At 51.6% G+C, this 27,611-nt stretch overlaps 1 protein-coding gene across 21 annotated transcripts in view; it reads left to right on the forward strand.

Annotated features, from left to right (window-relative positions):
* TNS1 (tensin 1) overlaps positions 1-11,054 on the forward strand; it is a 54,026-nt gene extending 42,972 nt beyond the window's left edge. For 18 of the 21 annotated variants that reach the window (XM_046943529.1, XM_046943524.1, XM_046943527.1 and 15 more), the window contains 11 exons: positions 1,269-1,443; positions 1,832-2,676; positions 3,777-3,863; positions 3,981-4,112; positions 4,463-4,555; positions 4,827-4,904; positions 5,223-5,294; positions 5,373-5,541; positions 5,760-5,828; positions 5,983-6,015; positions 6,824-11,049. In XM_046943529.1, coding sequence (XP_046799485.1) covers positions 1,269-1,443; positions 1,832-2,676; positions 3,777-3,863; positions 3,981-4,112; positions 4,463-4,555; positions 4,827-4,904; positions 5,223-5,294; positions 5,373-5,541; positions 5,760-5,828; positions 5,983-6,015; positions 6,824-6,968 — 1,898 coding nt within the window. In that variant the 3' untranslated portion in view covers positions 6,969-11,049. Of the gene's footprint in view, positions 1-1,268; positions 1,444-1,831; positions 2,677-3,776; positions 3,864-3,980; positions 4,113-4,462; positions 4,556-4,826; positions 4,905-5,222; positions 5,295-5,372; positions 5,542-5,759; positions 5,829-5,982; positions 6,016-6,823 lie in introns of all 21 variants that reach the window. The other 3 variants (NM_001396438.1, NM_001396437.1, NM_001396440.1) reach the window with 1 other exon arrangement.
* The last annotated feature ends 16,557 nt before the right edge of the window (positions 11,055-27,611 follow it).

Raw genomic sequence — 27,611 nt, forward strand, 5'->3', positions numbered from 1 at the left:
TATACGTGCACACACGTGGGCTCTCCTCCCCGCTGCCCTTGTCCCCGAGCCCTGTTGCTGCCTCCCTGCAGCCTCCACGTTTACAGGAGGGATTGGTATTTTCGCAGCCGTTTGCTCTTAACCTCTTGCAGGCTGACTCATATGTACTGTCTGGCTAATTTTAGGCTGGGGTGGGGAGATGGGTGGGAGATGTGAGTAGTTGCAAAATTAATTTAATTACCCAAGCAGCGCTGTGTTCCTTGCAGCTGCCCCGGCCGTCTCCTTGGGCACTGCCTTGTCCCTGTCACTCTGACCGCGTGTCCTGCAGGGTGCTCAGCCCAAGCTGACGTCTTCGGTCTGGTTTTGACTCCTTCCTGGGCTGGGCAGAGATAGATGAGTCCCTCAGCATCAATTCCTCTTGCGGGTGGATGGGACTCTGGCACGGGGACGTGGAGAGGATCAGGGAAACCTATGACCGTCTTTTTCCTTGCAGTCCCGAGCACAGAGCTGTGCATTGGCCTCACTGGCTCTCTTGCTTGTGGGATTAGCCAGAGCCTGGCTGTTATGACTAATAATAATAACGTTTGTAATGCTAATTAGTGCTGTTGAGTCGTCTTGGGCATGGCCAGCCTGGAGCTGGCCTGGAGCTGGGGACCTGCAAGAATGCCCAGCCCAAAGCTCCTGGCACGGGACAGCTCAGTGTCTCCAAAAGAAAACTGCTTTTATTGGGAGTGCTCACGGGCTCCAGTTTCAAGCAGGGATGGGGGAAAATGTTGGATGCTTCAGTGGAAATAGCTGAGGCTGCTCTCATTTCCCAGATGCTGGAGGTGCTGGGGGAGGTGGGCTGTACAGGGCAGCACCCTGGTCTCGCCGTGAGTCAGCGTGGGCTGTGCCGTGCTGTGCTGTTGGCTCTATTTTTAGGGGCTGAGGATGATCATGGAGCACGACGTGTGCCCTGTGGCATCCCAGCCTGGGAGGGACGCTGATTCAGAGCCTGGTGGAGGGGCTGTGGCATGGCACTGAGCGATGATGGGTCGCACCACATGGCCCTGTGTGCTGTGTCCCCTTGGGGATGGGACTGGGCACAGCCCTCCCATCTGTGTGCCCAGGGTCTTCAGCATGCCAGGGAGGAATGCTAAGGCACAGATGAGCCCCATGTTTTTGCACAGCCCGTGGGGGGCTGGAGGAGCTCAGTTCAGGCATCTTCTCTGGCTCAAATAGGGATATAGGAAAGGGCATGGCCCCATACCCGTGCCAGCTCATCTCTTTCCTCTCTTCTTTCTCTGCAGAGCCCAGGAGCTATGTTGAGTCAGTGGCCAGGACAGCCACGACTGGCAGGGCAGGGAACCTTCCAGCTGCCCAGCCTGTGGGCCTGGAGGTACCTGCCAGGAATGGTGCCTTTGGCAACTCCTTCACTGTGCCCAGCCCCGTCTCTACCAGCAGCCCCATCCACAGTGTGGACGGGTGAGTATGGGGGTGTAGGTCCGCAGGAGGCATAGGGTCTGTGCTAACCCCCTAACTGTGGGAGCTTTGCTCCCTTGTAGTGTGATGGTGCTATCCATCCCTGTCCCCCTCCACCCTACCCATTGGAGATGAAAGAACCAGGTGTTTTGCTGGGAGAGGAACTGGGAAAAGGCTCTTTCTCCTGTATTTTGGTGGAGAATTGGTGTGTGTGGGAACTGTGAAGCTGCCTCCAGTTGCTTCCTGTAGCTGGCAGGACTCATCCCACCGCTGCTATCGAGCAGCTCGCTTGGTGCCATGCCTCAGTTTTCCTGCCCCTGCTTGGAGGAGGGGCCCAACCAGCAGCAGGAGTGTAGTGGAGCTGAATCCTCTTCTCCTGATCTCTCCTCAGTGCCTCGCTCCGCAGCTACCCATCGGAGGGCAGCCCCCACGGCACGGTTACACCTCCCCACGCTGTAGCTGAGACAGCTTACCGGTCACCCATGGTCTCGCAGACGCCCTCTGCTCACAGCAGCTACCAAACCTCGTCTCCATCATCCTTCCAAGCGGGAACACTGGGCTCTCCCTACGCCAGCCCTGACTACCCTGACGGCCGAGCCGGCTTCCAGCCGGACCCCCAGGCTCGGCAGCAGCCACAGGTCAGCGTGGTGGGTGTCCACGCGCTGCCAGGGAGCCCCCGCACCCTGCACCGGACAGTGGCGACCAACACGCCGCCCAGCCCTGGCTTTGGGCGAAGAGCTGCCAACCCCGCTGTTGCCAGCGTGCCCGGCAGCCCTGGCCTGGGCCGGCACACCGTGTCCCCCCACGCGCCACCGGGGAGCCCCAGCCTTGCCCGGCATCAGATGGCAGCCGTGCCTCCCGGCAGCCCCATGTACGGCTACTCCAGCCCGGAGGAGAGGCGCCCGACGCTGTCCCGGCAGAGCAGCGCGTCCGGCTACCAGCCTCCCTCCACGCCGTCCTTCCCCGTCTCACCGGCGTACTATCCCGGCACCAGCACGCCGCACTCCTCCTCCCCGGACTCCGCCGCCTACCGCCAGGGCAGCCCCACTCCGCAGCCCGCGCTGCCTGAGAAGAGGCGGATGTCAGCCGGTGAGCGCTCCAACAGCCTGCCCAACTATGCCACGGTCAACGGCAAGGCCTCCTCGCCCCTCTCCAGTGGCATGTCCAGCCCCAGCAGCGGCAGCGCTGTGGCTTTCTCCCACACCCTGCCGGATTTCTCCAAGTTTTCCATGCCAGGTAAGGGATGCCGTCGCCTCCGTCCCTCTGCAGCTGCCTGCTGTCCCACGTCCCCTTCTCATCACCATCCCACAGGGTTATGTCCTGATGTACTCCTGCCCAGCTGCGAACTCGCAGCGCTGCTGAGGCTTGGACCGTTTCCTGATTTATTTTCTTTTTGCTTTTCAAAAATGGTGAGTCCAAACAGGAAAAATACCGATTCGGCATCGGGAGCACGCCGTCACGCTGGTGTAAACAGCGTGGGGATTTGTGCACGGGGAACATCAAAGCTCCTGCAGGCAGCTCGCATCCGCCCGGCTTCTCTCTGCCGTGGGGACGTGCCGACCTCCTGGCCCCGTTCCTGGTGTTTGCGCCCCAGGGAGCTCCCAGTGCTGCGCTCTGGGCCCCCTTCATGTTTCCGAAGGGGTGCCGTGCCCTGCGTGCTGCCGTGCCTGGATCGCAGTCCCCTGCTCCCGTTACGAGCCGCCACCGTGACGCCGAGATCGGGCTGATAGGAGTAGGGAAATAAAGTGCTGGGGCAGCAGTGGCTCCGGCTGCCGCTCCGGTTTGGCTGCCAAGCAGGTGGCCCTTTGTGGGCACACTGGCGCCTGTGGTGGCCCCATGACCGCAGTGGCCAGGAGCCACTGTGGGGAGCGGGGACCTCTCAGTGCTGGCATAGCAGTGAGTGCGATGGGAAGTGCTCGAGCCTCTCCTACCAGCTCACAAAGGGCTCTTCTCAGGCCCCATGTTGAACTTTAAACACAGTCATAGAATAATCAAGGTTGGAAAAGACCACTCGGATCATTTAGTCCAACCATCAACTCATCCCCACCGTGCCCGCTAACCGTGTCCTCAGTGCCACGTCTCTGTGGTTCTTGAACACCTCCAGGGATGGTAACTGCAACCCCTCTTTGGGCAGCCTGTGCCAATGTGTTACCATTCATTCTGAGAAGAGCCCAGGGGAGGCATGAGCTACCAGTGAAGATGAGGTTGGGGTTAAGGTGACATGTTGGGGCTGTACGGAGGTGTAGTCCCAAAGAGGTGGGAGTTGCCCAAATCTCACACAGAGTTTTAGATAGAGTCTCCTTTGACATTTTTCTTCTCTTCCTCCCTTCCTGCAGACATCAGCCCCGAGACTCGCGCCAACGTGAAGTTTGTGCAGGACACTTCCAAGTACTGGTACAAGCCAGACATCTCCCGGGAGCAAGGTGTGTAGGTGACACGTGGCAAAGGACTTGGAGTGAACTGGGAGTGTGCCTGCCGGTGTCGGAGGGCACGCTGCCTCTCACCACGCCAGGTCTGAGCTCTGCCCTTCTCTCCCCCAGCCATCGCGCTGCTGAAGGACAGGGAGCCAGGGGCTTTCATCATCCGGGACAGCCACTCCTTCCGGGGAGCCTATGGCCTTGCCATGAAAGTCGCTTCCCCACCTCCCACCGTCATGCAGCAGAACAAGAAAGGTATTATGTGTCCTCCTCCTTCCCACGCCAAGATGCTTTCTATTGTTTCTATTGAGAGCCAGACTGCCCTTGGGTATGCGCTGATGCGGCAGCATCCCTCCCTGCCAGCCTCTGCCGTTCCCCTCTGCCGTCCCCCATGGGGACATACCACACAGAGGGCTGGGGGACATCTTCCCCTTGGCTTTGGCATAGTGAAATGGGCACAGCCCACCTGCAACACAGCTTGGGGTGTGCAGAGGATCTGATTCCAGGAGGGTCACTGTGGGGTGAGCCCATGGGATTGCAGTGGGATGGTGGAGGGAGAAGGATGAGGGCAGCTCCGATGTTGACAACATTTGGTCTCTTCTTAGGAGACATTACCAATGAACTGGTGAGGCACTTCCTCATCGAGACCAGCCCACGGGGTGTGAAACTAAAAGGATGCCCCAATGAGCCTAATTTTGGTGAGTACCCCAGGTGTGGTTGGGATGCCTTTCCTTTGCTGGAATGTCTGAGCAGAGCAATCAGGTATCTGGAAGAGCTGCCCCTGAGCTTTCTGGAGGACAAGTGATGCTGCTGGGCAGGGTGGAGATGAGCCCCCATGGGCACAGTGGCTTGAGGGAGGGGAAATGCCACGTGTTGTTCTGTCCACTCAGAGCACCAACACCCTGACAATCTCCTATGCTGGGCAGGCTTGTCCCCAACCCTGCGCTCACCTTCTCCCTCTCTCCCCAGGCTGCTTGTCGGCTCTGGTCTACCAGCACTCCATCATGCCTCTGGCCCTGCCCTGCAAGCTGGTCATTCCTGACCGAGGTAAGAACTAGGGCCAGCAGTACAGGGTGGCACTGCACCTCTGCTCTTTGGGATGGGAGCTCCTCCTCCAGCCAGGAACCACACATGGGCTGTGTTTCCCCATCTAGACCAACTGTGGGGACATGCTCTGCACTATGAGCTATGGCTCATTCCTGTGCTCAGATGGTTCAGAGCCAGGCTCAGCTTTTCCCTTTATCCCTAGTGCCCTGTCAGTACCGGTATCCAATGCTTAGCACTTGGAAAGGGGATAGTGCATCTGCCCCCAGCACCTGGTAGGCTTCCAGGCAGGGGGCAGCAGCCATGTCCCATCTCTTCTAGATCCCATGGAGGAGAAGAAAGATGCTGCGTCGACCACCAACTCAGCCACAGACCTTCTCAAACAGGGTGCGGGTGAGTAGAGAGGGGCTGCTACAGGGGGACTGTGGCCCGGAGCAGTGGCTGAGCCTAATTCTGCTTTTTCCCTTCCAGCCTGCAATGTCCTTTTCATCAATTCAGTGGAGATGGAATCGCTCACAGGCCCGCAGGCCATCTCCAAGGCTGTGGCAGAGACATTGGTGGCTGATCCCACGCCGACCGCTACGATCGTCCACTTCAAAGTCTCTGCACAGGGCATCACCTTAACAGACAACCAGAGGAAGTAAGAGCCCCTGCTACTATGTCCCTGGGTCCCCAAAGTCCAGGCATGCTTGGGACATGGGTGTTACACTGGGAGCATGAAGGATGTCCCTCAGGGATGTGAACCAGGTCACGGACCTTGGCCCTGACTTGTGGAGTGTCCTAGGGGACAACCAAGAGAGCTGTGATGGGAAGAGGTGGGGGCTGACTGGCCGTGACGCTCTGTGCCTTCTGTTTCAGACTGTTCTTCCGACGACACTATCCTCTCAATACTGTCACCTTCTGTGATTTGGACCCCCAGGAACGAAAGTAAGTGCCCTAACCCTTGGGGAGCATGTTTCCCTTGCCCTTTTCCCTCCCCCAGGCCACCGTGTTGCTTGGAGTGGGATTTTTGCTTTTCTCTGTCCCCCTTGCTCCCGTAATGTGCAGGAGGCACCATCCCTAACACCTGTTCTCTTTGCAGGTGGACTAAAACTGACGGCAGTGGCCCAGCCAAGTAAGTGTTTGTGTGCTCAGTTCCTCCCAGTTGCTGTTGGGGTGGATCCCATTTGGGTTCAAGCATCACCTCCGGGAGCCCCCTGGCTGGGGGATGCCCCCACATGGTGGACTTGGTTGCCCAAGGGATGGGCTCTTCTCCTTGCTATGGGAGCTTTTCACCCAAGCATGAGAGCACAGCTCCAGGAACTGAGCCCAGTTCCGGGGGTTAGTTCCCACTAATTTTAGCTATTGTGTTAGCGAAGGAGTTTTTATTAGGATGTCCAGCTGCTGGGATGTTTCCCCTCTCTAATTAGAAATGCCACAGCCTGGGCCTGTCTCACATTCTGTTCCCCCATATTTATAACTTCAGTTTGCACGTTCTAATTAAAAAAAAAAAAAAAAAATAGACATTTCATTTATTGGGGGAGAGACAGACAGAAATAACCACATGGTCTCATCCAGCTCTGTGGGCAGCAGTGTGTGGGTCTGCACTCCTGGTGTCCCCGTGTGGCCTTTCTGGTGTTCTGGGATCCCTCACGTGCCTCAGGGTCCTTGTCTGGGGACAGTCATGGCGTGAGTAGCTGGGATGGTCAGAGCAAAGAGGGTTTGACCAACAGCATTGGTCTTCAAAGAACCGGCAGCAAGAGGAGGATTAGGCTGGTCTTCAAATGGGCTCTTTGGGGCTTAGGATGTTTCCTTGTGGGCCACATGAGATGGATGTGGAAGAGCAGAGGGTTGACATGGCCGTACTGGAAGAGGGTGGTGGTGTTCCTTGGGTGAGCAGGGCTGGCAAACCTCACTGAGCCTCCCACCTTCTCCCCACCCAGGCTCTTCGGCTTCGTGGCCAGGAAGCAAGGGAGCACCACGGACAACGTCTGCCACCTCTTTGCAGAGCTGGACCCTGACCAGCCGGCTGCGGCCATCGTCAACTTTGTCTCCAGGGTCATGCTTGGATCCGGCCAGAAGAGATGAGCCGGTGCTTGCGGGTGATTCTTGAATTTTGGAGAAGGACTTGGAGCTGATCCGAGAAGGAGTGTGAGGAAGTGCATTGTGGGAGAGGGAAGTGAATTTGGGGGGGGGGGGAAGGGTTGGAATTGTGGAGGAAAACAGCAAACAACAACAAAAAACCAAAACAAAACCCTAAGAACTCGACACAAGCTTAACACACACAGAAGAATCAAACCACACACCTATGTAACAGAGCCATGAAGTCAACGCCAAACAGGGAGAGGATGCGGATGCATGTCCCACCGCAGGGAAGGTGACCAAAGTGAAGGTGGCAGCGAGAGGAGTTCCCAGCTTTCGGCATCGCAGTCCTGAGGCCTCGCCAAGTGGTGATGTTTGCTCCCGGCCGAACACAGGGTCGTCATTTGGAGGGGGAAAAAAAAAGATGAAACAGCAAAAGCCATGAAAGAAGCCTTCATCGGTGAACGTCTGCTGCGTGTTTGACACAGCCTACAGGGGATAAAGCCCTGCCGCAGCGTGGGCTCAGGTCTGCAGGATGCTGGAGGAGATGCCGTTGGAAAACTCCCTTTGCTGTGCTGCAGCAGAGGGTCCTGCCAGCTTACACCAAAACCTGCTGGCCACCCTGCTGGGGTATGCAACGGCTTGGTCCCAAACCCTCTTGTCCCCTGGGTGCTTGGCTTTGGGCTACCCTCAGCCCCTGGCCCAGAGCCCAGCACACGTTGAGACATCACGAGTCCACCCACAGAGGGGCAATGCAGCATATCCTCCACTCCTGGGCGGCTCCTGTGCTCCATGCCTGGAGGAGGAGCATGCTCCTGGGCTGCTCGCCCATTTTCCTCTTTTCCCTCCTGCCACCAGTCCTCTTTGACAGTTTTCTCCTGTGGCCTGTCACACGTTCTCTTAACAGGAAAAAAAAAAAAAAGAAAAAAAGAAAGAAAAATGTTGTAATAATAATAATGATGATAATAATAATAATAATAGCAGATGCTTGCACAGGTGGGTTTCCTGTGCAGAGCAGCGGACCCGTGGCCGGCCCTATCTCTCTCTTTGGAGATGTGCAAGCAGTTTTTAAATTGCATGGACGTTCAAGTTGCACGAAAGGCGAATGACTACAAGTAACTCAGGCGCTTTCTCTTGTTTTTATTTTTGGAGGCCACGTTAAAAAAAAAAAAAAAAGGAAGAAAATTTATTTAGAAAAACAACAACAAAGGATCAGCAGTCACTGGGCAGCTTTGGCTCAGTGGGGAGGCCACAGGTCCTCTGAGAGCCACACTCCGCCTTCCCTGTGGCTGAAGGTGTGCACCCTGAATGCACTGCAGGCTTTTCCCTGTGTGTGGGGATGTGTGGGGGCTGAGGGCCCCGTGCCCTTATGGCTGAGCATTGTGGTGTTGGGGAGCAGAGGTCCCAGCCCCGGATGTCGCTTTGGTGGTGGTTGGTGGGGAAGCAGTGTGCAGGTTTGGGGCAGAGCTGAGCGCTGTGCTGAGAGCACAGAGGTCCAGAGGTTGTGTTTTGTGGTTTTTATGTTTGGAGAAGTTTCAGTGCAGAGTGGCCCAGATGGCCTGCTGGGGGCAAACAGTTGGACTCCTGCTGCAGCCCCCCGGAGAGCTCGCCTCCCTCAGACCACCTTTGCCTTGATAGCTATAATATATATAGGAGCTATACTGACAAAATACTGTAAGCTAACGAAATTTAAAGGAGGAAAAAAAGGTTAAATTGACACTCTGAAAATATTTATTATTATTATTTTTTTTGCCATATTTTGCTTTCCGCGCATCGATTCTCCCCAACCCCTGTTCTATCTGCCTTCCCCCGCCCCGGGGGCAAACACCTGCACGTCAGAAGCGAATTGGGTGCGAGGGAAGCGCCGATGGGCGTGCGGGGGACATGCGTGTGACCGTGTGCGTGTGTGTGTGCGCGAGAGAGCGACGGCGTGGGCGCGGAGGGGCCGGCGTGGCCGGAGGATGGTTGGGTGTATGGCAGGCGATGGATGCGTAGCGGGGATTTGGGTGCGAGACTGCGGTGGGATGCGGGGAGGACGGGGCCTTCCCCCCCTTTCCTGGCTCCCCCTATCCGCATGGATGCGAAGACCTTTTCATATTTTATCTTTTATTGGTGTTTTTTTTTTTTTTAAACGACGTTTCAAAAGCGATTCCCTCCTTCTGCGAAATTCAAGCGAGATGAGAGACAATCTCACCCGTCATCTCCTCACCCTGCCGGTAACCGATTAGAGGAAACACTGTGTTTATAGATATATAAATATATATTTTTTGAAAGCCTCTATTTTTCAGACTTGGTTTTCTCACTGCTAAGAAAGAAAAGAGACGATAATAATGTAATTTTATTTTAATCTGCTGCCTCGGTGCTTGAGCCTCCCCTTCACCTTCCCATCCCATAGGGCGAAGTAGATCGGAGCACCCAGAGGAGCATCACGCCTGCTTCAGGGCTCCACGCTGATGCTCGAGCTGGAGATTTAGCCTGCGTCTGAATGGCAAACATTAACCATTGTGTAGTTTTTAACATAGAGCTTCCAACGATGTCAGCGGGCGTTTGTCAGCCTCCCTTTAAGGCACTTTCCTTCTTTATCTCCTTTTAAAAGTTAGATTTTTTGGCTGTAACTCCCCACCAGTTGGGCTGTCGGGGACCCAGCACCGCGTCACTATTTTTTCCTTACAGAAGGGATGGAGGAGATCCTTTGGTTTTGCTTTGGCTTTGCCATGCAGTCGCGGTATCGGAGAGCCGAGCTTGTGCGCGTTCACCCTGCGCGTGTCCCGTTGTAACCACACCGCCAGGCGTTATCTCTCTCTCTCTCTCTCACACACACCAACACATCCCTCCTTCCTGCACAAAGAACTGCATATATTCTTGCCAAAGATATCCTTAAAAACGCACTTTTTCCCACATATATATATATATATATTTTTTTTTTGTGTGTGTGTTTGTGTGTGTACATTCGTCGTACGTCACCTTTTTGTGTTGATTTGTTCTTTGGAGAACCTTCCCATTCCCATCCCTCTTTCCTTTGCTGTCGGTGTTGCTGCCTTACAGGAAGGCTCCTGGGGGGGTCTCCCATCCGACCTGGCAATTATTTGGGGGGTTTGGCTGTGTTGCTGTCTGCTGGAGGGATGCACCCTTTGTGCAATGAGCGATTCATTCCCATTGGATGTAACCAACCGAATGGATGTAACCAACCGAATGAAGCCAGGTTTTGGTTGCTCTGGATGTAACATGTGCTGATCGATGGAAAATCATAGAGCTGTGGAATTGTTGGAGTTGGAAGGGTCTGGTGGGGAGAGAACCCATCTCCAGCCCCTCCTGCAGATTGATGCCGCGGGAAGGGGTCCCACGAGCAGAGCCAGGCTTTGTCCCAGCCTCCAGGAAACACCTGGATGTGGCCACAGCCTCCGGGCATTGATTTTTTAGCAGTGAAACAGCCAAACTGGAGCACACCCTGCCCAGCAGGTCGGGCAGGTACGGAGCCGGCCGCCCCAAAAACCCAGACGGCATCATCGGCAAATGGAACCCTTCCCGTTGGAGCAGGCAGGGAGATCAGACAGCAAAAGAGCCCGCAGGGGCTTGTTTGATTCCGTTCGTTTGTTTTGCAAATTGCGAGGTTGGGTTGGGGTTACTAATTTTTTTTTTCTTTTCCTTAAAAAGGAGAAAAAAAAAAAAAAAAAAAAAGAAAAGAAAGGAGGAAAAAAAAAAGAAAGCAACCCAACATTTCTGTTGGCGGATCCAACGCCGCCGTGTTTTGCGTGGTTTTTCCTTTTTCCTGTTGTCTTTGTTACTTCGGGAACGTTACGGATTTGTTTGCTTATCAGTGTTAATGAACAGTTGAAAACTTTCAGACTTGCCCCTTTCTGTGTATTTATATAGATGGAAAAGAAATATGTTATATTTTGTATCTTTGTGCCCATGGCGTCGTCGCGCGTGTAAAGATGACTTCGGTCGCACCGTGTCCGCGTGTGAATGTGACTCTGCTTTCGTCTTCCCCTTTGTACAGACGTCTGATTCTCCGCAGTTCATTGTATGGCTTTATAAAGTGGTAAAAACAACAAATCAGTTATATAAAATATACTGTTGCTTGGAATGCCAGCTTGGTGTCTGGGTCGCTGGGAACGTGTCTCAGATTCTAAGGGAGCACAGGAATAAATTGCATGGGGGAGGGAGGGGTGGAAAGCCCAACAACCACCATGGGGTGCTGTGTTTTCTACAGCTGTGCCCCCCCCCCCCCCCCCCCCCCCCCTCAAAGGTGGGCTCGGGAAGGCATAACCACAGTGCTGCTCACCGGACGTGGGTTAACTGGGGAACACTGGGGTTGCTGTGTGGCTCCAGCTCTGTTCTGGCCTTTGTTTGACAAGGGGGGGATCCCTCCTTGCTGGGGCTCCCTTTGAGCAGTGGGGGCTCTCCGCATCCCGTTATCCCTGGCACTGAGGGGAGTGATGAACAATGTCCCCTCCAACCTAGTGTCGCCAATAGGGCTGAGCTCTGTGCCCCTCAAACTCCATTCACTACCCCTTTTGGGACTGTCCTGCTCCCCCCCTCCTGCCAAAACAAAGCAGCCGCCCCCTCCCCAAGTCGCATCCCTCACTTTCCCTGTGCTCACAGAGCAACTCCCAGCATCTATCTGAGTCCCCAGCTCTCTGCTCTGCTCCTTCCCTTCCTTGCTGAGTTGGTGGCCAAGCCCCGGCCCCCGGGATGGATTGAGTTTAATTAGACAAGAAATATCAGCCAGAGCAGCGGCAGTTTCTCTGGCGCCAGCACTGCTGCGGCTCAGAGGCTCTGAGCTTCTCCTGGGAGCCGGCAGCACTAAAAATACCTCCTGCCTTCCTCCGAAATAGCTGCAGGGCAAGGAGCGGATGGAGGGGGCTTGGAGGACCCCGCGCTAAGGGGCCTGTGTGGAGGTGGAGGAGTAAAACAAGTATAGGGGAAGAAAGAGGGTGGGTCACGGGCACCCCAAGACCAGCAGTAGGAATGCAGGTGGGTGCGTTGTGCACTGGGGGACAAGAGTGGGTTGCTGTGAGCCAGCAAACGCCATGCCTTCCCGCTCCCTCTCTGCTTTTTTTTTTTTCCTTTTTTTCTTTCTTTTTTTTTTTTTTTTCTCCTGCAGTTAATTCCCCATTTCCTTTCCAAAATTCCTCGGGAGCTTCTGGTTTGTGTTTTTCCTCAACATGTTCTTATCTGCTGCCCGCGCTCTCTCGCTGGGCTGCACAGCGCTGGTGTTTCGGGGCTCCTTCTCTGCAGGTTGCTGCTGTCCCCAGGCCAGGCTGGTGACCCTGGTGACACCATCACCAGATGCCTCCAGATCCACGCTGGGAGCCTCCATTGCCTCCCCCCTGCCCATCATGCCCCTTCCTTCGGGTTCCTAAAGCTGAGATGGTTTTTTCCCTCATTTCAGCTCCTGCTCAGTTGGCTTGGGGCCACCAGGAGCATTTCTTGGGGGGGTTCTCACCCCTCTGTCGCCCACCTGCAGAAGGCAGGGATGGGCACACTGGGGTAAAACCAGGTGCTGGTAGTGGGGAGGAGGGCATTTTCTTCTTCTTTCTCATTTACCCTCTCCCAGACTTGCTTGCAGTGCTGGGACCCCTCAGTGGTGTTCCCACTGGGACAGAAGATGCGACCCAGACCAGCATTTCATGGGCATCATTTATAGGCAGAGGGCCAGCTGGCATCTCCAGGGTGCAATGGGTGCAAAGCATCCTACATAGGCACCACATACAGCACCAAAGTTCATCCATGCGGACAATGCCAAACCCAAGCAGACAAAGCCCTGCCCCTGGGGACACTCCAGGTTGGGCTGCAGGGGCTCTGAGCACCTGAGCCAGCTGTAGGCATCCCTGTTCATTGCAGGGGGGTTGGACTAGATGGCCTTTAAGAGCCCCTTCCAATCCAAGTGATTCTATGGTTCTATGATTCTAAGCCTGTTATAGAGCTGCTGGTGAGAAAAAACCCATCACTGGAACGGCTCCAGGGGCATCATCATCATCTTGGGGAGGTGTCGCTGCTCGGAGGTGGGCATAGACACGATCTGTGGTGCAGCAGTTACCCATTCTCCATGGCCGCAGTGGACAGAAAATGGCAACAAAAAGGATCAGGGTTAAATACTGAAGAAGGAGGGATCGCATGGCCCCCTGCCACCGTTCACCTGGAGAGGGCGTGGAGCTGGAACCCTGGGGGTGACCGAGGAATGGGAAAAGAGACTGCGCCCGGTCCTGTCGGAGCAGGGCGGCTGTGGGAGGTCCCTGGGAGCCGGGGGTGGGTATAGGGCCGGGCTGTCCTCTGCCTTGTGAGGTTCTGGCTCCATCTACAGGGACGTGTTTCCAAGAGGCGGATGGAGCCCTTGGGCTGACGCATGCCCAAAATGGGCCTGGCAGGAGCTGATGTCTCCTTGCCTGCGCATAGCTTCTCCTTCAGCTTTTCTCCTGCTGTCCTCCTCTGAACTGTGCTCCCGTTCTGCACTGGTGGGAAGAGCTCAGGTGCACATAAATCTGTATGTTGCTGCATCAAGGGGCTCGGAACCTGCAGGACCGAGGCGCAAATTGGAGCTGGTTGCAGTGTGCTCCAGCACTGCTGGCCCCAGGTTGTGGGTTCTTCACAGCCTCTGCCAAACCTCTGGTGCTTCTGCCACACAGCCTCAGCTCCCATGGGACTGATGCTCCCAGCAGAGGACCTGTGGTTACTGCAAACATGGGGTCCTGGGCTCAAGGGCTGAAGCCCAGAAGATCTCCCAGGGGTTGCAGCCCGTGGCAGGTGGTCAAAGTGATATCAGGGCAGGTGACTCATCAAGGCAGCCTAATTCACATGCTCAGGTGTGATAAAGCAGCACGAGGCACCTCTGTTCTCCCTAGTTAGGAGAGGCTCAGCTATATCCTCATCCTTCCACCTGCCAGCAATAGTAGGTGGGCACGAAGTGGTAACAAGTTCAGCCTGATCCACTTAGCTTAATAAAAGCAGTATTTAGTGAAGGTATGGGAAGCCCTTTGTTCACAGCCTCTCTGCCCTAGTCTGGGATCAGGAATTCTTTTAATGCTTCTGCTGTGTCTTTATTTCCTATCTCATTCATGCTCTACCTCCTGTCTGCATTGAGCTGTAGTGCTGATGGTCTCCAGTTGGATGCACCAATGTGTCTTTGTGGTGGGATAACCATAGTTGCAGCCCCCTGCTCCTAGGGAGACGTGCACCCCCCTGGCTTTCACCCCGCCCTTGCACCGTTCCATTGCTCTGACAGCAGCTGGATCCAGCAGATATTTCTCAGCTGACGGCAGGTAAGACAGTGTTTACCTCTAAAACTGGGGTCATCTTTTTGGATGTGGGACTCCCTCCTTCCATAGTTCTGTCAGTCAGGCCAAAGGAACAGGGATGTGTGTCTGTCCTGATGGCACTGGGACAGTTGTGTGACTGGTGGCAGTCTTCTGTCCCTGATGGTAGGGGTTTTGCTCTGAGTTTTCCTCCAAGTCAGGGAGTTTGTAGTTACGTGTGGAGCCTGTAACAATGCCAGACAGTCTGGATGGTCCCCAGAGAGGGACATACAAAGCACACGCAGGTACGCTTGCATGCATCTATATTCAGTACAGAGCAGAAATGCCCCTCTGGTCTCTTTTTTTTTCCCCCACCACTGTTAAGCCTGTGTTCCAGCACCACCCGCTCTTTATTCCCTCCCTTCATTCTGTAAGAAAGAAAAACAGAAGGAGAGGAATGCAATATTTGCAAGCTCATTGTTTCCAGCCTCCATCAACTGGATAAAACAAGCCACCAGCGAGCAGCTTCTCGTGACTGTGCACAGAGCCCTTGCCAGAAGAACGGGGCTGTAATGAAAGCCGTATGCAGGAAGGAGCAGGAATTCAGCAGTGCCCTCGGCAGAGCTCTGCTGGGATGTGCTGCAGCCACTTGGGAGAGCCATGGAGAAGGGCGATTTGTGGCTGAATGTCCTGCCAGCGCTGAGGCAATCTGGAAGGGCTTTGGCTCATGTAGGCTCCCTTTCTGGGCTGAGATTTTGCAAGCGCGGTGGGATGGCAGGGGCAAACACATGGAGGATAAGCTCTGGTGGGCTGGGAACAAATGGTTGCGGTGACTCAGGGTATGGTCTTTGTAGTTTTTTCCCTATGAGACAGCTTGGATTGATCTACTTGAGATACTGGCACTGCCTTTGGACTTAGTCTGGTCCCTCTAGGATTTTACTGTGGGGTTTGGATGACCCCTGGGAGGTGACTCCAAGAATTGTATGCATAGAGTGGCTTCCAAAGTGCCACAGATCTGCCTGTCTCTGGCTTGTCATGAATGTTCAAACCCTATGGCTGTGATCACCTCACCTGAAATCTGTCCTTCAACTGATCCTACAAAGTCAGGTTAATTCCCTCCAGCTTTGCTTTGTGCTCCTCGTTTCCCCATGGATTCCTTGTACTCCCTCAGGGAAGGTAAGAAGGGAGGTCCCATTCTGAAGCAGCCCTATCGAGCCCTTTGATACAGATAGTGCTGGGGATAGGGTTTCATGCATCTTTATAGCTCACACTCCCATGAGAGAGAAATCCCAGCCTTCCTCAGGCAGGCTGCTGTCTGCCTTGGCTGCTGGGCTGCAGGCAATGGCTGTTGTGCACCTCTAAGGGCCCTGGCCTCAGCCATACTAGGCAGTCCCACAGGGAGAAAGTGCTAGATGATCTTTGTGGTCTTCTCTAATGTATCATTGATTCAATGACTGTGAGCTTCCATGAGGCCCTGGTACGAGTTCCTCTTCACACTGCTGGGGTATGTGGAGCCTTTCCCTCTGTATATACCTCAGAAACTGATGTGCAAAGGCAAGAAGAATGACCATGTAGAGCACAGGGCATGAACCAAGGACACCCACCACCGACTCTCCAAGCTCAGCAACCTGCTGTCCCATCTCTGCTCTCTCCTTCATTTGGACCAAGTGCCATCTCAGAGCCGTTGGTCTTTAGGGACCATGAACTGGAGATGCTGAAGGATTTGGTAATGTAAAATCCCAAGGCAACACCAGAGGTCTGAGCTCTTGGAGCAGCTTCCTTACTGCCACTGTAATGCTATCACACCTATTCCCTTCCCCCCCCCCCCCCCCCCCCCCCCGTTTTTTTTTGTATCTCCAGATAATCAGCATCAGTTTCTTTTGTCTCCCCATCACATTTCATAGACTCATTGAGGTTGGAGTAGACCTCTAAGATCATCCAGTCCAACCATAGTCCATCACCACCATGCTCGCTAACCGTGTCCCTCGGTGCCACAGACTTCTCCAGCTGTGTGGGACCTTTCATTGCTCAGGGAAGAAAACTGCACGTATAAGATGCTCAGCTCTGGGCCTGGGCCTCCTCCCAGCCTAGATGCTCTTTGCACTGTGGGCTCACACCACTAGAGGTCGGCCGGTCCCTACCGATGGGACCGCTGGAAGGAGGAGGAGGGAGCAGCAGGCCAAAAGGACTTGGCTGATGGAGCCTTGTGTGTGTGGATATGACAGATACTTCCTCTCCTATTGACATTTCTCCCGGTCTCAGGCCAGCTTTCCAGGTTTGGTGCTGCTCCTCATATAGATCAGTGCATTTGACACGCAAGAAGAAAGGCAGGTTTTTAAGGGCAAGGGAAGCACTGTGACAGCTGGAGTGCCAGCTTTTCCTGGAAAACAATGAAAGGGGGGAAAAGAAAGATTCAAGCAGTCAGCCAGTGCACACAGAGCTCTGGCAGCTCTGTCATTGGAAAGGTGAAGAGTTATCCTCAGCCTCACAGAGAGGGGCTCGGTGCTGGTTGCACTCTGCCTGCTGCTCAGTGATGACTGTGAAACCTGCAAGGGCTGAGTCCCACCTGCTGTCAGTGCAATTGGCACTAGAGGGGTGGCCAAGGAGGTTAATGAAGATCAAGCTCCTGCTTTGCTTGTTTCTGCCCACCTACAGAGAAAGGGAAGAGGTTGGGTTAGCATAGCTTGCAGCTGAGTGCTCTGTAGTGGTGGTGAGGGCATGGGAGATGGCACGCTGCAATTAAACAGCAAGTATTAGTCCAGCAAATTTGTGAACAGAAGGTGACAAGCTGGTTGTGAGCATTGTGTTAATGGGATAAGGACAAGACCTTTGGTACACCAGATGCTGACCCCAAAACCACAGAGCCCTACTGTCTGGTTGTCCTGTGCTCTTCTTGTAGGTGCTGTATTCCCATGCCAGGTAAGATAGGCCCAATGCTTTATAAGACCCTAAGATTGTGTTGAGGCTACAGCACAGGCAACATCTTGGTCCAGGACCTGGCCACTTTCCACCATGGCTGGAGATGGGCTGCAGGCCACGCTATAGGCAACCCAGACACCACATCAGTCTTTCTCAGTGGTTTTTGAAGTTCAAGGATCCTCTCCCCCTTCTGGAACGTGACCCCCGAATGTCTGCCTACAGCTGCATTGAGCTGAGAGAAGTTTGGCTTTACTTTTATTTCTTTACAGGATGCTTGTGTGCTTGCACATCTGAGCTTCTATCTATTACTGTCTTTGGTTTCTTGGCCTGCTGTGAAGGATGCTGCACACTTGCACTGTCCACAAGCTATGCTTCAACGAAGGGCCCATAGAATGATTTCCACCTGATTCTCTGGTCTCGGAGTTATTGGAAGGGCAGTGCAGTTTCTTCATTTACCTGTCCAAGCTTTAGGTCACTGTGGGAGCGAATCGCTCAGAGGATGTGTCTCACTCCCCTGGGCAGGAGCCAGCCCTGATTCCATCCAGATGCTCTCCAAATGGCTTTCAGCTGTCTCTCCTTGAGGAGAACAGCTTGGTACCTAACACCCAGCTCAGTGCGTGGCTCAGACAGGCTGCTCCCCGCCAGTGCTTCCAAGAACTCTGCGATCCAACGGCTTCCTCTGGTCGCCAGGCGTTGGGCCCTGCCAAATCTTCTCCGAGGAGACGGTGATGACAGAGTTCGCTTTACGGAAGGGGAGAAGCGAGCCTACCTCCAAGCACAGAGACCCAGCCAGCTGTGGAGAAGTGGGTGAATGGAGCTACGAAGCTCTGGAAAATCAGAGCTCTGCTGGAATGGCCGCAACCAGCGCAATGGAGGGAACTCACTGGATGGAAGTCAGCCTTCTGCTGCTCCTAGCTTCAGAAAGGGCCGAGCCGTAGCTGGTTTGAACTCAATATCTCAGTTCTTCCATTTGTTACCTAGAGGAGGCCAATTTTTGTGATTTTTGGACACTCATTTCATGTAATCATACCCCTACGGTACAAGAAAAAAAAAAAACCACTTTATATAAATACCGACGTGTTTTGTGACACAAAAACCAGATACAGTATATGGAAAATATAACCTCCTTCCCTCTGGAAATGGCTTGGGATTATCTACTTCTTGTTCTTGTAACTCGTCCTCTACATGCCTCTGCTTCAAGGGTGATTTACTGCAAATATCTCTGTGTTCCTTTCGCCGTATTGATTCATAAGAAATCCTTTCACAATGAAATCATATTTTCCATGAACAACAACAACAACAAAAAAAAAAGTCAGATAGAAGATGAAGAATATTATTGTAACAGGAAAATGGTTAGGACAAAGAAAGCTTATAATTTTGTAAACAGAGGTTGGGAGGAGGCTTTTGGGATTGAGTTTCTGGGCAGCGAGTCAGAGGGTTTTTCTTTTCTTATTTTGAAGACTCTACTGGCAATGTCTGCAACCCAGAAAGGAATAAATATAAACAAATTTCCCTTGCAATGAGGCTCTGAGGCTCTGATAGCTCAATTAACAGAATGGAGGATCCAATGAAGGATGTGCCCAAGAACACTGATGGTCTGGGAGAAGTGTTTGAAAGGTTTTGACACCCCTGACGCTTTGCCAGAGAGGATTTAGCTCCATGCTGTCTTCTGCTGCTGAATATTTAAGTGACCAAAGCCAGATGATTTCACGCCACAAATGCAATGGGGTCACCCATTCTGAGGGGCAAAGAAATGATGAGGGGAGCACTTTCCAACTAAAGTGAAAGTTTGAGAGTTAAAGTTTGTTGTGTTTGTTTTTTTTCCATTGGAAGATAAGGCAACGATCTCTTTCCCCTCCCATTAGTCACAGTGAGTAACTGGGTGAAGTGGCTGATGGTGGTGGAAAGGAATGACATTTGGCTAAAGAAAGCAGTTCATGGTATTTGCAAACACTTAGCAAAGCAGGTGATTACTGTTGTTTTGCTTGCTGAAACCATTCTTCTCTTTTGGACAGCCTAACATCTTTTAGTGGAACAATCAGAAAAAATGTGCAGGAAATTGTGAAATTTTTTTTCTGCTATTTTTGTCCAGTTCTACCATTGCCAGTGATGACCAATTTGGTTTCTAAACATTGCCACTCTGCTGGGGTAGCTTATAGGGAAGGCATGCGTGGAATGGCTTCTCCCAAGGGAACCGTGAATCCTCAGCTTCAGCGTGTTTTGGCACCGAGGAACATGGAGAGAGAGAAACTTGCAAGCAGCTTCTGGGCAGCTCCATGCAGCTCACCTGGAACTGATTTTAAAGGGACTCATAGTCATCTGATGTAAATCAATGCAGCTCCATCTTTGCTCTGTTGAGTTATTTTCCCAAAGTCTTATATCCGGGCGGGAAAAAGGTCTGCATGTCATGGCTACTGCCCTGCCTGTACCTCCTGAGGCTGTGTCCTCTAGGGCTGTTGCAGATGCTTATGAGCTCTGAGCCTTTCTTTCAGGTTTCTACCCCAATGGTGGAGGCAGGTATTTGGCTGGGAGATTTTATGTGTGCACAGAAGAAAAACCTGCTTGGGCAGGACCAGGGAAATGCCTTTCTGGGGCACAAGCCGCTTCTAGGTTCGGTGCCAATGGCACTTTTGGAGCTGCTGATCTGGAGCTCCAGCTTTTAAGCTCTGGCTTTGGTTTCACAGCTTTTGTGAGCTGCTTTGGAAAAGCCTCAAACCTTCTCATCCAGGTCCACCACCTCCTTTCCCAGCTGTGAAAATAACCCAGGGTGGGACAGAGAGCTACACCCTCTCCCCTTCCCGTGGATCTCAGCAGATGTTGTGATGGATGGTGGAAACCGACCCCGTGGAGGTGTCAACGGAGTTTGGCTCCAGAAAGGACTTGGTTTATTCTGCCATTCATTGGGCTGTGATTGCTGCCTGACAACTGGCAAAAGCAGCTCATTCCATTCAACCAACAGTGAAACTCTAGATCTTTCTCTGGGCTCTACTTGGAAGTCTTTCCCACTGTCTGTTCTCTGGCTGGACAGGAAGTGAGGCTTCAAACAGGTGATGAGGGTTGGCTCCAGCTCAGACAGATATGGGGACAATGAGCCTTAGATCAGTTTGGCAAGGATGACAAGTCACATTATTCCTTGCCTTTTGCCCTCTTTCCTGCTGATGATATTTGTTGAGGTCAACTGTTGCTTCTAATATGGATCTCATTAGCTGCAGGAGGAAATGGCTCTTCCATTGTTGATGAATGTCAGATTCCTGTTTTATCTTCATCCATCCCAAATCACAGCTGGTGCATCTGACTTTGGCCTGGAAATACAGCTGCAATGGGCAATCCAACAGAGAGCAGGGGCAGCCGCATTGGTGAGGTCTTCACAGCTTTCACCCTCCAGCTCCTTTTCCAGTTGTAGTCCCAGTGAGATGTAACAGAGCAATGAGGCAAAATGCAGAAGACTCTCTCAGTCATCCCAAGCTCCTTGTTTCATCTTTCACTTTGCACATCCTTGGAAATGGCGATGTTTTGCTCTGTGAGGCCAGGCTGCCTAGCCTGCTTCCTGAAGTTGTAGGCTGTGGCTCCAAGTTGATGGTTATCCTTGCCCGCTCTCCTGTCATCACTTGTGATCAACACCCAGGGCTTATAAGGGAGAGATAAAAATATCATAATGCATATAATTGAGCAGCCCCATAATATAGGTACAGGGAAATCCCGTGATGCTGCATTTTGAGCCCAGGCTAGTGGTTTGGAAAAGGTTTGTCAGCTTTGGATGGCTTTCAGGCTCTGTTCTACTAACGAGATCCCTGCTCATGTCAGAAGATGTCTCTTAGTGGAGCTGACAGGCAACATGAGCTCGTGGTCAGAGCACTTCCTCATAATTGCCTTGACTTTACCCATGACCCCATTCAGGCCTGAGCCACTCATGGAAATCCACATTTCCCAAAGCATCTCTCCAGCTCACTTGCCTCTAGCTCTAAGAAATAGGGCTGCTCAAGTAGGAATAAAGCCCAGGTTTGCAGGGCATCCTGCAGCAGGGCTGCCTCCAGCAGGTGCTGCCTGACTACCACCCTGACGCTCCCATCCTTGTCCCTGTGGTGGCCAAAGCTGCAACAGTCCCTTTGTCTCTATAAACTGGCCCATGGGAGCTGGTCTCTGGGGTTTTCAATGATGGCAGGGACCTTGCTCTTGTCCCCCTTGTGTAGACAGAAGAGGAATGTGGAGGGAGAGAAAGCCAGCAGGGGTGGAGCTCAGATCTCTAGTGACCCTTGCTTTGGGGCCAGCTGGGGAGCTGGTGGCTGGCTGTGAAGACTTTCAGAACTTTGCTTGCTCCTCTGAAACAGTTCCCTTCCGCCCACTCCCATCCCCTTAGTTCTGCTCTCCCCATACTCCCCACGCTGCCATGTGCCTGTCTCACACTGTCTGCACAGATGTTTCTGGGCATCTGAGCGAGCAGCACGTTCCTGCCTGCAGAATGCAGCCCTGCAGCGGTATTGCAAACAGCTGGTTGGGGAGCACAAAGCCACATTTCAAATGCAGACCCCAGAGTAGGGTCAGATATGGGGGGGTTTGCACAGGTGATGGGTGGGAGCCTTCAGGTCCAGTGCATGAAGATTATAATCCAGGATAGCTGTCTCTCCTCATGGAACTGAAACACCAGCTAACTGAGAACAAAAGCCCTGCTTCTGCCCTCACTGCCTTCAGGTTCCTTCTTCAGATACTTTCTCTTTCTACTTTCCTTCTCCTTGAGCACAGTTTCTGCCCTTCAGCCTAGCCTAGTGGCCATTGCAGCATGTGTTGCATTATTAATTATTAGCAAACTTGTTGACATCTACCAAATTTCTTTCTAGATACCTGCATTAATTCAGGATGGGCTTTGATTCTAGGCAGAAACTGCTGATCACCTACAGGGAGCCCTGAAAGCCTCAGGTGGACAGAGAAGGCGCCACACAGGAGGAGACAGGATGAGAGGGAATGGCCTCAAGTTGTGCCAGGGGAGGTTCAGGATGGATATTAGGAAAAACAGCTTCTCAGAAAGAGTGGTGAGGTATTAGCACAGGCTACCCAGGAAAGTGGTGGGGTCACCGTCCCTGGAGGTGTTCAATAGATGTGGAGATGTGGTACTGAGGGCGTTGTTTAGTGGGCAGTATTTGTGGTAGGTGGATGGTTGGATTGGATGGTCTCAGAGATCTTTTCCAACCTTAATGGTTCTATGATTCTGAACTCTGAGATTCGTTCTCAGTGCCTATCAAAGTCTTTGAGCATTGCATTAATAAAGTGGCAAAGCTGATGTTTGGGTGAATTTTTCCATGCTCCTCAAGAGATTTTCATGAATTGTGATTTCTTGCTTGGACTCTTCATCTGATTGCAGGGCCAAGGCATATGGAAAATCACATTTCTATCACTTTCTTAAGCATTGTTGGAAACTGTAAATAAAGGAAAGATCGTGACATGTATGTGGATAGGTGAAGATAGCGAAGCCATGGGTAAAAGCAAACTTCTCAGGGCTTAGCACGGTGTAAATGAGAACTACAAGCCAAGAAATGATAGAAAGAGCAGTATCAAAGGAGAGACAGAGGGATGGGTGCAAAGAACACTGTGGGTGGAGGAGAGAGGTGGGGAAGAGCAACAGAGGAGGAGGTGGATGGCTGGCAGAAGTGGTGGGCTGGAGAGATGTGAGGGCACCAATTGTTTTTGAGGTAGAAGAGTAGTAGGTGGAATATGCAGTCCTCTTTTGCAGCTAGTATGGGAAAAGGGCAGCAAATGGGCTGGGGGACCTTCAGTCTCCTCTTGAGATAAATAATGGTGGTTTGTTAGAAGGATGTCATTTCTTTGCTTTCAAAACCCATCCCGTCCCCACGTAGGACTAAGTGGAACGTGCTGACACACAGCTGCAGAGAAAGGCACCTTAGCCAAGGAGTACCTGGGAAGCTGGCAAAATTGTGGCTGGGAAATATCTCCCAGGAGCAGATGCCTTTAAAAGAAAATAAAGAAATAAAACAACCCAAATCCTACATGCAGGAGGAGGAGGAAAGCAGAGAAGTCCCTTCAGCTATTGAAACTGCCTTGTCAGCATCCATGAGTGGCTGGCTGGCTTGCTGGCTCTGACAAAAATTGATTGGGACCATGTGGCAGTCAACACAGGAGAGGGTGGGAGGGTGCCAAGTTTTCCTACGTATATGTGTGTGTATATATATGTGAGTGTGTATTTATTATCCCATCTCTTCTGCAGTTCCCTGTGCGACTGGTGCCAGCGAGCTGTGGAGATGTGGCCTTTCCCTGGAATGAGGAATGCGTCAAGGAAAGTGCGGTTGCATATACTTATGAACATATGGAGGCCCTGGAGTCACACCACATGGTTTGCCACTAATTGAAACGGGCTGGCTAACCTCTGATTGTGGCCACCAGGAGCAACCCTTGGGGAGGGATGGCAGAGGGGAAGGGCATCGCATGGAATGGGCACAGTCTGTCTTCCAAAGCATGACTCCTCATACCCTGATGTATCGTAAATGGATGGCACAAGCTGGGTCTAGGTTGAGGGGCTTCTTCTATGTTTGGAGTGCTTGGCTATTCCTCCAGGCACCTTGCCTCTGGATTCCCTTAGTGTCTCTTTAACTCTTCACTCCTTGAATAACTTAGTCTGTCTTTAAGGAACCTCAGCACGTTTGTGATTTTGCCAGATACCCTACTGCAAACCTGTAGAACTCTACTGGATTCCTCAGGCCATCTGCACATGTCCAGGTTCGAGGCATCTCCAGACTCATGTCCGTGGAATAGAGACAACGAGCTAAAACTGAGACAAGGTCTGAATTCCTTGTGTAGTGAGGATGTAGTGTGTAAGGAACAAAGAAAGACTGTTTTTCTAGAAACAAAACCCACAGGAACAGAGGAATTTATATAAGGAATTTCTAGAACTAAAACGGGATGCCACTGTTATAAGGGAAACGAGGCTTTAAAGTAAGGGTTCTGAAAAAAAATGTCACAAACCCTACCATCTAGAATATGCTGCTCTTGTATCATCAATTGCTCAAGAAACAAAAGGCCTCCCATGTAGTTAATTGTTTGGGTGGTGCGTGGGAACAGCATGATTTTCTATCTTATTTATGGTTCTTGTAACAAGCTGAAGGAGTTTTTTCCTTGAGTTGTTCTAGGAATTTGCTTACTGAAAAAGAATAACATTTGATTTTGAGGGCACGTTAAAATATTTTAACGTAGGTTCAAAGTGAATTCTAAAACATGCGCAGGCTGACCCATTCATCATCAGGCACTCAAGATGTGCCCAAACTATTTCAGGGTACGTCACTAGTGATGGTGTGAAGCTGTACCTGGCAGTTATTTAACTCCATCTTCAATGGGCTGCTGAGTCTTGGCTAGAGCTCTAACTTTCCACTTACAGCTATCAGCATCTGAAGTCGAATCTCACAGTGCCTTTGAATGGAGAAGAACATATAAGCATCGTTACAAATACGTATATTGGGAGGCAGCTGAAGATTCCTACATGCCTACAGCCATCCTTATTTAATCTTAATGTCCCACTGATCTAAGAGATGAGAGACAGCAGCTGGACAATGGGGTAAAGGAGAAGGGGGAGGTGACAAAGATTGGGAGACCAATAAAAATGATGGGACGTGTAACTCCCAGCTGGCAGGGGACAGTAACCACAGCTTGCCAATACACGCTACACTTCATAACCCACAGCACACATTTCCAGTGTTTCCTTTATCATTAAAAACATTGGATGATATAAAACAAAACAAAAAACAGCCAAGAACCTCTATTCCTCTTTCTTGTCACATGCATCTGTGCCAGGTCCATAAGGAGGTCAGGGAAGGAAAAGGCTTGTTGCACTTGGCATAGCTGCATCAGGAAGCCCAGGATAAAGTAGCAGAGGTGGCATTCCAGGCGTTAACATGTGAGGAGGATCGAGTGTGTGACGGGAAGCAGCAGGTGGGATCAGAAATCAGTTCCTCCGCTGTATATGGCCACGCACTGACTGGTGGGTCGTGCTTGTGTTAGGATGGCACGGTGGTTCTGTGAATGATGGCCTGCAGCATCCAGTCTGAGATGCTTTCCAACCTTATTTAGTTTGCTTTTCTTTAAACACGGCTTTATGTTCCAAAGGAAATTGCACTGCATCTATAAGTACATGTTTTCTAGGCATATGGATTCCTTTACACTAGAGCTTGTGGGATGAAAAGCAAACAAATGCAAAAATCAGATGAGTGTGCCCAAATCTGCATCATTCTTTTGGGGTTTGAGAATCATACGGATTTTTCCCTTACTGCTTTCTGAACATGGTCTCCATAAACCTTACCTTCTAACGACCTTACATGTCATAAGCACAGATAGGATGAGAGGGAGTGGCCTCACATTGTGCTAGGGGAGGTTCAGGTTGGATATTAGGAAAAATTTCTTCTCAGAAAGAGCAGTGGGGCATTGGAACAGGCTGCCAAGGGAGGTGGTGGAGTCACCATCTCTGGAGGTGTTCAAGAAATGTGGAGGTGTGGTCACAGTCTGGAGCGGTCACAGGCATGGGTAGATGGTTGGACTGGATGATCTTATTAGTCTTACCAACCTTGACCATTCTGTGATTCTGTGTCCCGCATTGTAACATCTTTTGGGAAATCTTGATCCATCCCCATCCCAGCCTGAACAGATGATAAACTGAAAGATAAAGGGATTAGAAGGGCGTCTCTTTTCAGAACGTGGTGCCTAAGGATGCTCTAAGCCATGGCGCCCACAAGGAAGTCTCATTTCTCATTGCAGGTGAGTAATCTGTGGATTCTCTGAAGCCTTGTAAAGGTTTGAGCTCATGCAGCAGTGGACGTTTTTATTAGACTTCTCTCTCTTTTTTCTCCATGTGGCCAATAACTTTCACAAAACTTATTGATGGTTCCTATTTTGGAGACCTATGTACTTTTTTGTTATATTTTCTTAAAACTGGACTGTGAGTTAAAAAGCTGCTAGGAAGGACCAGACAAATGCACTGGCAGACTAAAAGGCACTGTGATCTCACATGCCTGGTTTCCTAAGTAAACCTGTCTGAAAGCCCCAGGGATCCTTAGTGCATCATCTGTTACTTCCATCAGCCTTTTTTTTTTTTGAATGTAGGGCTGTGATTTCTCCCAGAGCAAATGGGACCTGGCATCCTGTTAGAAAGATTTATTTGTAGTGACCTGTGCAATATTCACGTATCCCTCTGGAAACAGGGAAAAGGAAAGGTAGCTTTTTTCTTTCCACATTTCTGGCTACTTTAAACCCAACCATAGAGGCAGCTAAGCTGGCTTGCAGAGCCTGCACTAAAACTGCTGCAGCTTTCTGATAGCTCAGCAGCCAGAGGACACGCTCCTTCCACTGTGTGACACCAGGAAAACAGTCCTCTGGCACTCTCTTGTGTCTGGAGACTTCCCCATCAGCTCTATTTTGGATTCGTTTGCAAGAAAATCCCTGCAGAAGGAGTTCAAGCTCCAAGCTTGCTCAGGAGGTGCTTTCTGCCAGAAACTTCCCCTGGGAGATTTGAGAAACAAACAAACCGAGCAGCCCTCCCAACATCCTGATGACAAACAAACAAACAAACATGCACACACCGTGTTCCTGAATGGCATTTGACCCTGCTCCCCAGGGCCCGGAGATGGAGTTTGTGATTAACACAGAGCATTTGTATCAGGGTGAATATTTGGAGCAAACTGCAGAGCACTGACTTCTTCCCTAGGGAGGGCTAAGAGGAAAACTCTAGCAAAACCTATTTCATGGGTCCAGACCATCTAAAACACAATGTTGTTCCTCCAGTCACCATTTCTTACGGAGCCAATGCTTGTTTCCTTCGCCTCTGCGTGGAAGGGTGCTGAAGACATTCAAACACTGTGTCTTTCAGCAGAAGTAGCCCAGGCCTTGACATGGTAACACGAGGCCATCCACGGCCATACTTCTGACATGCCTGGAGCCAGCTGCAGCTCCTGGGAAACCCAAAGAAAGGACACAGCTGTTCTGACCGTGCCCTTGGAGGTGAAGGCACTGCGGGCAAGAATAATTGTGAATCAAGTGAGCTGACCCCCTGGAGGATGCATGATGATGGAGAAGGGAGCGAAATTTAACTTCCTTGCAAGCCCTTTCAGGAAAGAAGAATTCAGGTTAATCCATTCCTTGGAGGGAGAAGCTCTAAGCAATGCCACTTGCCTCTAAAGAGCATGTCCACACAGAGGTTTGAGGCAGGTTGCTGCAGTCAACACACAAATTAAAGCAGGTGGCCTTTACTGATTAGCAAGTGCAGGTGAAGCCATGGCTACAGCTCTCTCACAAAGGATAAGGAGCCAAACTCCAGGTGGCACCTCGAGTGCTGCCGATATCCATGCAGAGATGTTATGCATTGGTTTCAATATTCTCCTTACCAATAATAAAGTACCCATGGAGGAAAGCCAGTTTCTTCTACTCTATCTAGATATGCTGTGACATTCTGGATGGTACTGAGAAATGAGGTTGAATATCCTGGGGCTATTTGGATTTACTACCC

This window comes from Gallus gallus, chromosome 7 (assembly GCF_016699485.2).
Source record: "Gallus gallus isolate bGalGal1 chromosome 7, bGalGal1.mat.broiler.GRCg7b, whole genome shotgun sequence".
NCBI lineage: Eukaryota > Metazoa > Chordata > Aves > Galliformes > Phasianidae > Gallus > Gallus gallus.